This window comes from Cibotium barometz, chromosome 63 (genome assembly GCF_041138505.1).
Source record: "Cibotium barometz isolate CiBa-2024 chromosome 63, ASM4113850v1, whole genome shotgun sequence".
Lineage (NCBI taxonomy): Eukaryota > Viridiplantae > Streptophyta > Polypodiopsida > Cyatheales > Cibotiaceae > Cibotium > Cibotium barometz.
The window spans coordinates 14,142,110-14,155,118 of NC_141108.1; the positions used below are offsets into that span (position 1 = coordinate 14,142,110).

General features: G+C 42.1%; 1 protein-coding gene across 4 annotated transcripts in view; it reads right to left on the reverse strand.

The window, feature by feature from the left end:
- Positions 1-5,111: 5,111 nt before the first annotated feature.
- LOC147603723 (protein RIK-like) overlaps positions 5,112-13,009 on the reverse strand; it is a 28,876-nt gene continuing 20,978 nt past the window's right edge. The window contains exons 2-13 of one of the 4 annotated variants that reach the window (XR_015265582.1): positions 9,515-9,752; positions 9,224-9,352; positions 9,077-9,111; positions 8,807-8,882; positions 8,608-8,721; positions 8,445-8,531; positions 8,031-8,115; positions 7,790-7,907; positions 7,311-7,505; positions 6,655-7,213; positions 5,954-6,536; positions 5,112-5,738 (exon numbers count right to left, since the gene is read on the reverse strand). Coding sequence is in view for 2 of the 4 variants with exons in the window: in XM_086796401.1 (XP_086652527.1) it covers positions 5,602-5,738; positions 5,954-6,230; positions 6,655-7,213; positions 7,311-7,505; positions 7,790-7,907; positions 8,031-8,115; positions 8,445-8,531; positions 8,608-8,721; positions 8,807-8,882; positions 9,077-9,111; positions 9,224-9,352; positions 9,515-9,752 (2,050 nt within the window). In the remaining 2 variants the exon portion in view is untranslated. Of the gene's footprint in view, positions 5,739-5,953; positions 7,214-7,310; positions 7,506-7,789; positions 7,908-8,030; positions 8,116-8,444; positions 8,532-8,607; positions 8,722-8,806; positions 8,883-9,076; positions 9,112-9,223; positions 9,353-9,503; positions 9,753-13,009 lie in introns of all 4 variants that reach the window. The other 3 variants (XR_015265581.1, XM_086796402.1, XM_086796401.1) reach the window with 3 other exon arrangements.

Below are 13,009 nucleotides of genomic sequence, written 5' to 3' on the forward strand. Positions count from 1 at the left end.
CTCTTTCTTGAGTGATTAGGCTAACCAACGCGATCCTTTTCCATGGAGATCTTCGTGAGAGAGCTTGCATCACCCATAGAGGATTAGACAACCGCCTCGGTGTGACAACAAGTGCAGGAGGACGGTGGTGATGAGCGGCTACGGTGGAGCTCTTGAACTATACTCAAGCTCAGCGGATAGACAACTTCCCACGACACGTTAGGGTAGGGTTTCCTTAACACAAGGAGGCTTGGCCAACTCTAACATGCTGCATCGTAATTGCCTATTTTGATGTGTCGTGTTACATTCCATCACAAGCATAACCTCCTAAGTTCTTTAATGGGCATTTTTTAGTGGTAGTGGATTATTTCTAGTTGTTTGTGGTTGTGTTGTCTACGCACATTCACTTGATCTTCACAAGATGACTGCAAGTTTGGCAAATTTGATCGAACATCTATCAAATGGCATCTCTAGGCTCATCCAATTTGGACATCTATTTTTCTTGACCCTCTAAGGAGGTCTTCGCATTTCCACATGTGTTGTTGGTGGTATTAAACTCCCTCTCTATTTCTATTGCTAATCTAAGCACATATGCCACCCTGTAAGGGTAGAGATATCCAGCTAGTATTGTATTATAGTACAGGGGTACTCATGACAAGAACATAATGAGAATAGTGACCTCTCCCATGGATGAATCCCACTCCGGAGCTCCCTTGTCTAGCCCTACTCTCGAGTGGAATTCTAATGAAATTCCCACTCCAAATATTAATGGTACCATGAACCGAAACAATACTAGACCAATGTAAGTTGGGTTCTGCACAATTTCGAGAGTTTTCTGTCTCTATTGGCCCTGTGAATGTGCCTTTGTAGGGGATGAAAACGTGCATTCGCACGTGCAAACATGCGTGGGTGTGGGCATAGGAACGTGTGTATGTATGGAGCATGTGAATATAGGAACCTGTGTATGTATGGAGCATGTGAATATGAGTGGATGTATATGGGAACGTGCGTTCGCATACATCATCATAGATGTGAACGTGCATTTCCAGACATCATGATAGATGTGAACGTGGATGGGTATGTTGTGAACATGGGAGGCATGCACGTGCATTTGCAGGCCCAATTGAGTCCGTTCACAGAGAGCTTTTACAAGTTTTGCCCAAAAATCTAATAATTACTCCCACATGATGAGTATTTTTATAGGTTTTTCATTAAAAAAACTAATAATACACTCCCAAGCAACTATCCCTAATTTCTTTTTAGGTTTTGCCCAAAAATTGCCCCCTAATTACTCCCAAATCTAATAATTACTTCCTAATTTTAAAAGTTTTGCCCAAAAATCTAATAATTACTCCTAAATGGTGAATGTGATTTGATATTGTAGTTAATCTAATCCTAACCTATCTAACGGTATAAAGAATGTAATCTAATAATGTTTGTGCAACGACCAATGGTAAGAAACTATGTTTTTTGATGCCTAAAGCTTGAAAAAACATACCAAGAAGAAGTCATGTTGAAATCAATGAATCACTTAGTCTCTAGGTTGATGCTTGCCTTGGAATCCCAATATGAAGAAGAAGAAAGACAAGGTTTGTTTTTTGTCTTTGCATTGAAATATTTTAGGCATTACTTGCTTGGTCATTCTTTCGCAATGCTACTGAAAAATGGTGCCCTCCCTAAAAAGAAGAATAATGGGAGGAAGTCCTCAGGGAAGAAGCTTTGTGAGGTGGAATCAATTGTTTATGGAAATTAACTTTGATATCAAATTAGTAAAAGGTGGATCTTCCACTTTAAAGAATGCACTTTTTCATTTTGAGGAAGACTATTGTGATGCTTTGACTGGTCTAGGTATGGATGTAGAGGATGCCTTGTACACCTAGGTCAAAGAGTATCTCACCAAATTCTCTTATTTCTTGAGCATAAAAGCAAACAAAAAGACATAAATGGATTCTAGTTAGTTCCCGTTGATAGGGGAAGTGATGTATAGAGCATGCAAATAAGAGAGGGTCATCAAAAAAGCAATCATAGAAGCAAGGCAGAATAATTACACAAAAATTCTATGATGAAATTTGTGGAGGTCACTTTACTACGAATTGTTAGATATTATTGGGCAACTATGCATCATGGCATTCGATATTTCACGACTTATGAAGCATGCAAATTATTTGGCACAAAAGACCTAAAGGGAAATCTCTCCAGCCTACCTTCCCACTAATGGCTTTTCCAAGATGGAGTGTTGATTCTATAGGTCCGGTGGCAACCAATAACTTCACCAAATGGACGAAGGTGAATGGTAGTAGCTTTAGAATGCAATACAATTAGGGTTGTTGATCATCATTGGCAACATATGAGCAAGGTTTCAATAATAGTATCAAATCAAGGCACACATTTATAAGAGATATGGTAGAAGAGCTATTAAAGAAACTTCAAGTGAACTTTTAATAAAGGAGAATCGAAGAAGCAATCCATATTGACCTCAAGCTAATTTATAGATTAGAAAGACAATGGTATATTAACCTCAAGATAATGGACAACTTAGAAAGATAATGGTATATTATATAACATCATTATGTCCATTGGAAACAATAAAAATCAGAAGTGACTATGGACTTACAACACTAGGGTAACAACCAAGTAAATTTCATTTTAACTTGCATTTTGATGCAACCTAACATATAAGATTTAGAGAAGATGGGAATTAAGAATCCTTCAACTAGATAAGCTAGAGAAAATAAGGAGGTTTGCAAGGCAAAACACGGAAGCAACACAACTCAAGAGGAAGGTGGCTTTTGACACTGCCTAGAAGAAGGCCCAACTGAATGAAATCTAAAAGAACGCCCATACAATATTATAATAACGAAGATTTAGTCCTAGTGTTTGATTCTTGGCTAGATAAGGCTTTTAATAAAAAGTATCTACCTCATTTGAAGGGACCTTTCGAAGTGGTGGAAATGTTGGACCAAGGTATTGCGGTTCTTGGCTAGATAAGGCTTTGGACAAAAAGTATCTACCTCATTAGAAGGGAGCTTACAAAGTGGTTGCAATGTTGGACCAAGGTATTATGGTTCTCAAAAAGCTGCATGGTTGCTAATTGACAAAAGTGTTTAACTCATGCATTGAAGCCTTTTTTTTAAACCAACTCTACTTCAAGCTTTAGGGAAGTCAAACTCTTACAGACTAAAGGGCTGTGGTGTTCAACTTCAAGGAAGATGAACTCTTACACACTAAACGCCTAGGGTGTTCAACTTCAAGTTAATTACATTCACTTGAATTTGACATGGATTTTAAAATATATAGATATACATTAATAGGGGAGTTTCGTGTTTTATGTGTTAGTCCATGTGATATAGCCTTAAGGAAAAGATGATGTGATCTTCTTTATTAGGTGCTTTGAATTTGATGCACGTTCTAAAAAGAATGGGTCTCCACGCAACCCAAAAATGCAAGGGGTTGAAGCATTTAGTGTGGTGTGTGTGTGTACATATATTTATATATATGTATATACATATATTTATATATGTATATATATTTATATGTGCACGTATGTGTGTGTGCATGTGTGTGTGTGTGTGTGTGTGTGTGTGTGAGAGAGAGAGAGAGAGAGAGAGAGAGAGAGAGAGAATGGGCATTATTATAAATATAACTTATGTATATGTGAGAATAAACATACGTTTATACATTCGTAGATAAATTAATGATTTAGCTAATATATTGATGAAATGATCAATTAGGTAATAATCAATAAAACAATAAATTTGGCAATAATGATAAAATGACATGTTGATGAACGTATGCATTTTGTAAAGTACATGAAAAAAGGTAAACGAATGAATTACTATAGATAATTACATATAGATTTATACTTAGACAAATAGTGTAAATGAATTAAGTCAATGAATTTGAGTCTGCGCGCGTGCGGAGAGACCCGCCAAGGTTCGTTGAAGGTGATTGAGAAACAGTTGGGGAGAGAGAGAGAGAGAGAGAGAGAAAGAGAGAGAGGGGGGGGGTGGGGGGCTCTGATGCAAGAGATGACAAAAATAAAGAGCAACTTTCATATAATTTGAATGCATTGAAGCTGGAAATAAACATTTTTTATATTACGAGTTCTTTAAAAAGTAAAAAATAAAAATTAGGTGAAAGCATTCAAACATGGAGGAAATATTTCCTTTGACAAAAAAAGGAAAGCTCCAAGTTTTGAATACATTGCCAGGGCCTCCTTGGGATAGCAAGAAACCTAGCATAATGATAAATAACTTCATTATTGAAGGAAAAAAAGAAAAGCAATGAATTTCTCTCTCCACTTGTTAGAACAGATGTATAGTAGTATTCATTGCATACATACCACAATGGTATATACAACTCCACGTCGATAACATCATTGCGGAAAAAATGGCACTTAAAGGGGGATATAGTCCAATTTCTAATATTCAAGAGTCAACAACTTTTCTTGCACGGATACTTTCTGCTATGTCTGTGCAACCCAAGAGCAAGACCTTACTTCTCTCAAACTTGGACTTGATTTAACGCCTTTAGAGGATCATCTCAACCATTTTACCTCCTCTCCCCTCTCATAAGGAAGCTTGAGACCTGCCACCTTTTTATGGAAAGCAATATTCAAAAATATAGCAATATTGTAAATAATTGGTCCTATTTGTATGCAAGACGATTCGCTTCTCTGCTTTTCCATAAAAACATCCGCAAACTAGAGTCAAAACCATGCCAGGAATTTTTATGTCTATTACAAACTACACGATGCAGCCAAGGTATTTTTACTGTGCATAAAATACAAAGCATGTATGTAAGCAGCACCCCACGCCCTTCACCCTGCCTGTGGCAATGGATCTCACCCTGCATACCCTTGCCAAAGGCACTTTCATTACAAATGGTGTACTCTTTACATGAGCATTCTTTTACCAAGACCTGTATACGCAAACCCTGCATCTGGCACCTGCCAATGCAAATTACATATTTGGATTGGCATTGAACATAGAAGCAGGCTCGCATCCTAACCTCATAAACTCCTGTGTCAGATGCAAAACCAGTGTGATGTCTAGCCTCTTTTTTCCCATTCTCTAACCAAAATACCCAGGCTTTCAAAAACTAGACGTAAGCTCCCTCACAAGCATTTTACATTGTTCATCAAATCATATACCCATTACCTGTACATACAAATTACTGCAATACTTGTAAGCAGGTTTAGGCTGTTGTACATAATGTAAGGGATACAAAATTGGAGCACCAAGCTCAGAGTATTGTCTTCTCAATCTCTAAACGAAGGCATTCCCTTCAGGAGGAAGGTTGAAAAGTATATTATAAATCAGAAGCCTACACATACCGCAGAAAGCTTGCAGTGACCTTTTTACAGATGTCACTTGGTAGATGTGTTGCCCCTACACAATACCCTCCGATAAAATGGTGAGGCATAAAGATGCTGGCCCAGTTGACGAATTGTCTTTGTTGAAAAACCAAAGAGAAGATGAATCTCACCTTGCAGCAATACGTGATCACACAAGCACAAGCAGCCAAATGAAAGGGGAAGCATCAAAAAAAATCAGGAAAGCTACCTTGAGAGGTTTTCCAAAACCAAGACAAAGATAAGAGACAACTCTTGCAGAGCTATTCTCAAACAGCCCAGAAAGGCTTGCCATTAGCATATGGCTTTGCATCCTTCCCATCATGACCTGCACTAATTCCATCCTCTGCATCATCTTCATCTTCATCTTCATCTTCATCTTCACCATACTCTACGAGTTTGATACCTGTATTATAAGAGAACTCATTAACAGATCACTTGGCAAAGATCAAGCTTCACTGAACATAAAAAATAAGATCAAGCTTCACTGAACTCATTAACAGATCACTTGGCAAAGATCAAGCTTCATTGCACATCTTTGTTAACAATAAAAAAAAGTTTGGTATGATGACACAAACTCCTAATCTAACCCATATGCAGGGTCTTGAATGCATAACTAACCTGATGCCTCAACTTGAGGCATCTTCACATGCACAGGTGATGCTGGTGCTGGCATGCTCTTTGGTGCAATACTAGAAGTTACACTCGCTGCAGCTCCTATTGTTGAAGAGAATGCTGCCTTCGGCGGCGGAGGTCCCATTATAGCCTTGTTCCTTGGAGGCGGAGGCAGCATGTTGCCAAGAGGCAGTGGCGGCATTGCTCTAGGTGGTGGCATGAGTTGTTGCTTTGAAGCTGCTTCAAATAAACCATTCGGTTCTTTCTGTTTTGTCAAGGTTGCCTGAAACATTGCAATCTGTGTTTACTGGATACTTCAAGAATAGTAATGACCAAGTATAACAAGGTTAAATGCAAACATTAAAGCAATGGAATTTCGCTTTACTGAAATGAGTCTGTCGGGTTCACTGTTAGTATTAAATAACCATCAAAAGCACTATGAACGACGGAACATATGGTGTGCAACTAGCAAGACAAAAGCATCCTCCTAGCTCATCCTCCTGTCCATGATTGTATCCCTGTTAAAAATGGTGAGTACTGTCCAGAATGGATGCGGAAGGAGTTAGCTTGGAGGAGTCAAAGTAATTACCTGAAAAACATACAGAAGCATTAGTCTGGTTCTAGACATGGATTTGAACTTGTTTAGTTGTCGAATTTATCAAATCACCTCCCTTCACACCTCTAAACCAGCGTGTAACCAGGTGTACCTGATCGACCAAAGTCTCCTTTTTCAGAGCCGGTGCCTCTTGAAACTTCCGCCGCTGCCTTTCTTGCTTCTCCACTTGTCCCTGGCTCACACTATTCAAAGGTTTTGTATATGTTTCTGATTCTGCAGGCAAAGAGGAAGGTTGTCCAGAAACTTGACTTGGTGGTCGTTGCAGAGCAAGAGCAACCTGCTGCAGTGGAGAGGCGTGAGGATACAGTCCACTGTATGCACTGTAGCCTGAGTAGGGCTCACTTCCTTGTGAGGCTTGAGGATACATCCCATAGCTTTGCTGTGAGAAAAGTTGGTGGCCAGGTGCTGTTGTGTATGGCATCGACGATGTTGGATAACCTGGATATGCAGCAAGGGAACTCGAAGCAGGCAAAGGTGCACTTGCTAGAGCTGTTGTAGACAAAAAGGATGTTGCCTCAGAAGTACTGCCTGGCTTTGCTTCAGTTGAAAGCACGGCTTCCGATCTAACAATGCTTTTTCCTGACCCTGCATCAACCGTTAAGAGCTGCTTCGGTGGTGGCACAGCACTGTAGTTTTTCAGAGATCCTAACCTGTTCAAAAGAGCACATTGCAAATCAGATCTGCTTTCACGTCTAGATGGTTTTAGATGCCCTTCTAAAGATGGAATTTTTCAAACGAGTTCACCACCTATTGACATCGAAGTCCACAGCTGGCAGGCTTGTCAAGTTAGCGATAGCTGATTGCACAAGAGCGCCTGGTATCATAACAGATGATTGCTGTGGTAGGGAAACAGGATGCACACTCCCTGGCTCCATACTATGTGCAACTTGAAAAGGTGGTTGCTGCAAATTGTAAGACACAGGAGGGGGAAAGTAAGGAGGCCTGGAAAAAAGAAACAAGGCAAACAACCTTAGACCAGCCTCATAAACGGTATTTGACAAGCAAGTCGTAGAAAAAAAACACGCCTTCACATGTACACAAGCTAAGAAATACAACAAGTTTTCTCGCATGCAAAACCTGATACAAAACACTACACTCTAGCAGTATCTCACTCTGGCAAACCAGTCTTGCCCCCGTCATGAACTGTGACCCTAGGCCAGCATTCAATTTATGATGCAAAGACAAATGACAGCTTCATCAAATTCAGCAATCCCAATTTTAAATACCTGGAGCCAGTAAACTCAAAGCGGATGGTCTCCAGAAGATGCTCTGCGAGGCTCCTGGCATCATCCAGGCTTTTGGCATGGTCGGCCGATATGAGAAGGTGCAATGGCTGAGGAATCTCTGTATTAAAAGAACCCATTATGCCATCTCAACAAACCTCCTCTTTTTACTAAGGATGCAAATAAAACCAAGCTTTAGATATAAGATGTCCAGTGCCTGAAAGCATCAAGCAAGTCGACCTACCTTCACTGCAAGAACCTTCACAAGCACCTCCTTTCAAAAGCACAGTTGCTCCTGTTTCATTCATGATGTGATTTATATACTGGTCCTGCAGGTATTCAGAACCCATCCACCAACCCCAGGCCAACAACACACACAAAACAATTTCTCCCAAAACATGTGGAGATGTCAGGGAAGGTCATGAAGATCTTTCAAACAAAGAAAAACGTGATCACACAGCACCATGCTAGCACATGCTTCATCACAATAAACCACGATATAAGCACCATCATGCACTAAAATAAGAAAGAAGATGACTAGAGCATTACATGCAGAATCAGCTCATATGAGCTAAAAATAATTCATTCGAATAACTTATACAGAATCCTTAGGGCACTGCTATTTGCATGGCAACTTTAAAAAATACTCGGGGCTTACATTTGGCCCACGTATCCGATTGATGAGATCAAAAGGTGAATCAGCCTCAAAATCCACAAAGACAACCGTGCTTATGGGAGAAGAGGTCTGCTGCAAAAAACAAAGAAATTAGAAGCAAGAGCAAAAACATTTAAAACAGTTCTCAAGTCTCAGATATGATCACCCCCAGATGTCCCATAGAAGAGGAGCCCGACACTTGGGAACCCTGCTTTAACATCTCATCCACTAAAGTGGCCGCCTGATCAACTGCCCTGATCCGTTCGGCTGTATCTGTAAGCTGCAATTAAAAATAATTCCATTACTGACTGACAGCATGCATTGAACATGTCTTATAAAAAGCTTCCAAATTGACAAAATGTTACATGTGCGCCTGCTGAAATATGCAAGTACAAGGGCTTCTCGTGATCAGCAGGTCCATTAGGTGGCTTGTACTTCCCTCTGCAAAATCCCAGAAACCATAAGTGTGCCAACAAGACGAGAAATAACACAATGTTGGCAAAAACAACCTTTAGACCTGACTGAATCCAAAATATGGTAGATTACAGAGCCTTGCACACCCGTGGGAAGGGCGATTAGATCCTAGGTCCCTCCTGACAGGTGGGGACAAAGTTCTGTAACCAACATGAGCTCACCTTGTTATCACCACTGCACCAGTTTTTGACTGAATCTGTTAGCACAACAAACAACACTATCATCTAGCTGGCTAGACTGCCAACATCAGCACAAAGCATAATATATGGGCCAACAATGCATGTTTAGAGCCAAAGAAAATGCCCTACCTCTTCTTGTGTTTGGCGTTTAGTAAGTTTGTACCGCACATTAGATTCTGCATCGTTGATGACAATTTCCCTTGCAATGAGCTCATCCTGTATCTTAGTTTGGGGAATCAGACCTTTAGTTGCCAGATCCTAAAATAACAGAAAAGAAACGAAAATTCAGTTCTGTCAAACAGTCAAACAAAGGTATGTTGATAGCTCAAAGCTGACATCATTCCACAGATATCCCTTTTTTTTACATAACACAATCACACCATCGTCTTCTGGAAAAAACAAAACTAGCCTTCATGAGACCTGATTGATCTTTTGAACAATAGCTACAGCACTTTGTGGTACAGTTGCGAGGGTCGGAGAAATTTGCAGAGACGCTGTTGCAGTAGGGATTGTGGGGTATACACCCACTAATGAAGGAAAAATGCCTGGAAGCGCACTCCCTGCGAGAGCAACTGGGCCGCTCAAAGGCAATAGCCCTGATATTGATGCCGCTGCAGAAATAACCGATTCAGCAGGCTGATCCCACTTGCGCTTCTTCCTAAAATTTGTCATCATTATCAAATCAAAAACCAATTTTTGCGAAAATGATCTCCATCTAATCAAAATTGCAATTTGTCATCAAAACCGAATCAACAACCAATTTTTACTCATGTTAATCTTTGACTCTACCACAACATAATGGAACTAATTTCACACCCTACCAATTTTTACTCATATTAATCTTTGACTCTACCACAACATAATGGAACTAATTTCACACCCTTGCAGATCTGGAAAATGTACATCTGCATTTATTTATTTCTTCAATATTGGCTTTTCCTCTTGAATATTGATATCATAAAATCAGTCAACATACGAGTCCATATTGTGCAGAAGGATCAAGCCATGGATGAGAGCTACAAGTTATGGTGGATCCACACCATGGATTAGAACAATGTTGGTGAAGACTGACTTCTATATGTTCTGAAATTGGACACCTATAGCCATAACTCAAGCATATCGAGTTCTCGTACAAACACAAAAGGATCAACACCTTGGAGTGTGGCTACATCTGCAGAACAACAGCAATCGTCACACTCAGCAGCCCAGCTAACACTTGGCATTTCACACCACACTTACGTCTCACACAGGTCATTTCTGTTGGCTGTTTGGCCTCCGGGAAGTCCTGGTGTGAACACATCTACCCACGGGCACTTTTTACTCTGGCTGGACAGAGGTTTTTTTCCCCCGTGGGAACACACCCTTGTGTGTTGGGCCTTGAGCCTTAGAGTACTTAGTACTTCGTACTTTCATTCCACATAATTATCAAGTACATTTTCCAGCACGACTCACATTTTTCTCTCGACTGTGTGTGTATCTATGCGTGTTCTCTTGCAAAGCTCCCCCACCATAGCCAACATTGGTATCAAATCATAATTTATCTGGTTGCCTTTCAGCCCTGCTGCCCACTGATCGCACCTGTGATCTGGTTGCCATTCACTACAGCCGCCATTCAGATCTGCAGCAGCCTGCCCATCATTCAGAGCTGCCCGCCTGCCCTTTAGACGCCACTGCACAGATCTGCAGCAGCCGCCTGCAGCCACCACGAAGAACACCAGCGCCGTTTGCTCCTAAGCGCCACCTGCTCCAAGGGCTTCGCCCGCTTCCGCCAGCTGAGCTGCCTGTTCCACCCGCCGCCACCACCGTTGCATAGTCAAATTTCAAGACCAAAAAATCAAATTTTTTTGTACATCTGTATTCCTCGTCCTTTGCCAAGTCTGCCCATTTAGGCCATCAAAACCTCTGCAAATTTTCAGCTTCTCCAAAAAAAGAGCTGAATCGAGCCCTGAGTTGAATCCGGCATTCCTCATGCTCTCTCTCAGTGCACTCGGCATCGAAATACAACTTAGTGACACCCATCTTTGGGGTCTGTTAGCAATCATCTCCTGTCTGTACACGCTCAGGGCCTCTGTTGTGGGTGTGCCCGCCGTTTTAGTGTTTTCCCATTTTTTCTCTCTCTCCATGTATTTTCCCTATTTTCCGGAGGTGTGGTTGGGCTGTCGGCTGCCCCCAGAGGCTGGCCGACTGTGATTTGCTGCCCGACTCTTGTTCTGCAGTCCTGGCTGACTGCATGCACCTGGCTGACCAAGTTTCTGCTGGTCGTGAGCAGCCCAGGTGCTGGTCGTGAGCATGGGCTGCTGTCGGCCTGCTTTAGGCTGGCCGACCAGCAGCCTGGGGCCATATAAAATGGCCCCCTTGCCCCCACACTTCCCATTGTAGTCTCCGGGATTTTCTTTGGTGTATATAGCAGAGTTACACAGCTTCTCTTCTCTCTGTCTTTCATATGTGTCTTGCTCTCTACAGCAGTTGTCTTCATTTCCACTGTGCATTCTGACATCGTATCAGAGCCCCATGTGGCTTGAAGCTTGGAGACACTAGGACATCGAGGGTTGAGGTGCTGATTGGAGACTGTTTGGGCTGTACGGGACTTGGAGATCGGGTAGAAGGCGGCCATCACCGTTGGACAGCCACCTTGCATATTATTTGCAGCCTCTTCTTCTTTTTTCCCACCCACCCTCCCTTCACAAGACCTTGTGAACCCTTGAGATGGCAGACTTGCTTGAGATGGCTAAGAAGCACGTGAAGATCCCAACACTCCCCACGTTCCCGGTGGACCGACACTTGGACAAGAACAACTACGGCATACAGAAGGTAATGATGGAGTCCGTTTTGGAGTCTTATGACCTGGCTAATTTCATTGTTGTTGGGGTTCCACGGCCGGAGTTGGAAGACGGGGAGTTACCCTCTATACGGAAGGAATGGGAGGCACAGGCACAGTTATGGGATCGTGTTAATGCCCACGTCCGTTCTTTCATCTTCCTAAATTGCACACCACAGGTGATCAATCACATAAAGCATGTGATGCTGGCCAAAGGGATTTGGCAGCCTTTGGCTTCTCTGTACAACAGGGTATCACCCATGAAGAGGATCTCCTTGGAAGTTCAGATGCGAGTGATGAATCCTGCAAAGTCGTCGACGCTGCGAGAGCACATCAACAAGTTGCAGGCTCTTTAGCAAGAGGTTCTCCAGGCAGGGAAAGAAATATCGTCAGGATATGGCCATCACGTTGTTGTCCCATTTACCCGCTCAGTACTCAGCATTTCACTCCTCTTTGATCACCAGTGGCAGGCTCAACACCATCACGTGGGAGGAGTTTGTGCCAATGGTCTTGGACCAGGAAGAGCGATCCACGAACCCTCCATAGGGCGGAGGTTCTGAGGCCTTGACTAGCCAGCGGTCAAAAGGCCATAACAACAACAACAAGGGCAAAGGGAGGTCTTCATCGGAGAAGTCTTCTGAGAAGAAGCCCGATTCAGACCATAAGAAACTGAAGGCCGACCGGACCTGTAACGATTGTGGCAAGAAAGGCCACTATTGGACGAAGTGTCCCAAGAGGAATAACGGAAAGAGTGATGATTCTTTAGCAAAGACTCCAGCCTTTGTGCACTTGGAGATTTTGGACACAAGTGCTTCATCTTCTTCGAGCGAGGAGGCAGTTGGCTTCACCACCAGGGATACTCAGGAATGGATTCTTGATAGTGGTGCTTCCAGGCACATGGCTCCTTCCTGTGATTTTTTACAGGATCTTAAACGGCAATCAGCCCGCATTTTCATTGGCGACAATTGTTGGGGTAAAGGCATTATGCCCACCCTTATAGTGTGTACAAGCCCATAAGTTATAGTACATAGTACACTTAGTACTTTTAATGTACTAAGTGCACTATGTGTACTAGTGCAATATACATGTGTGATAGG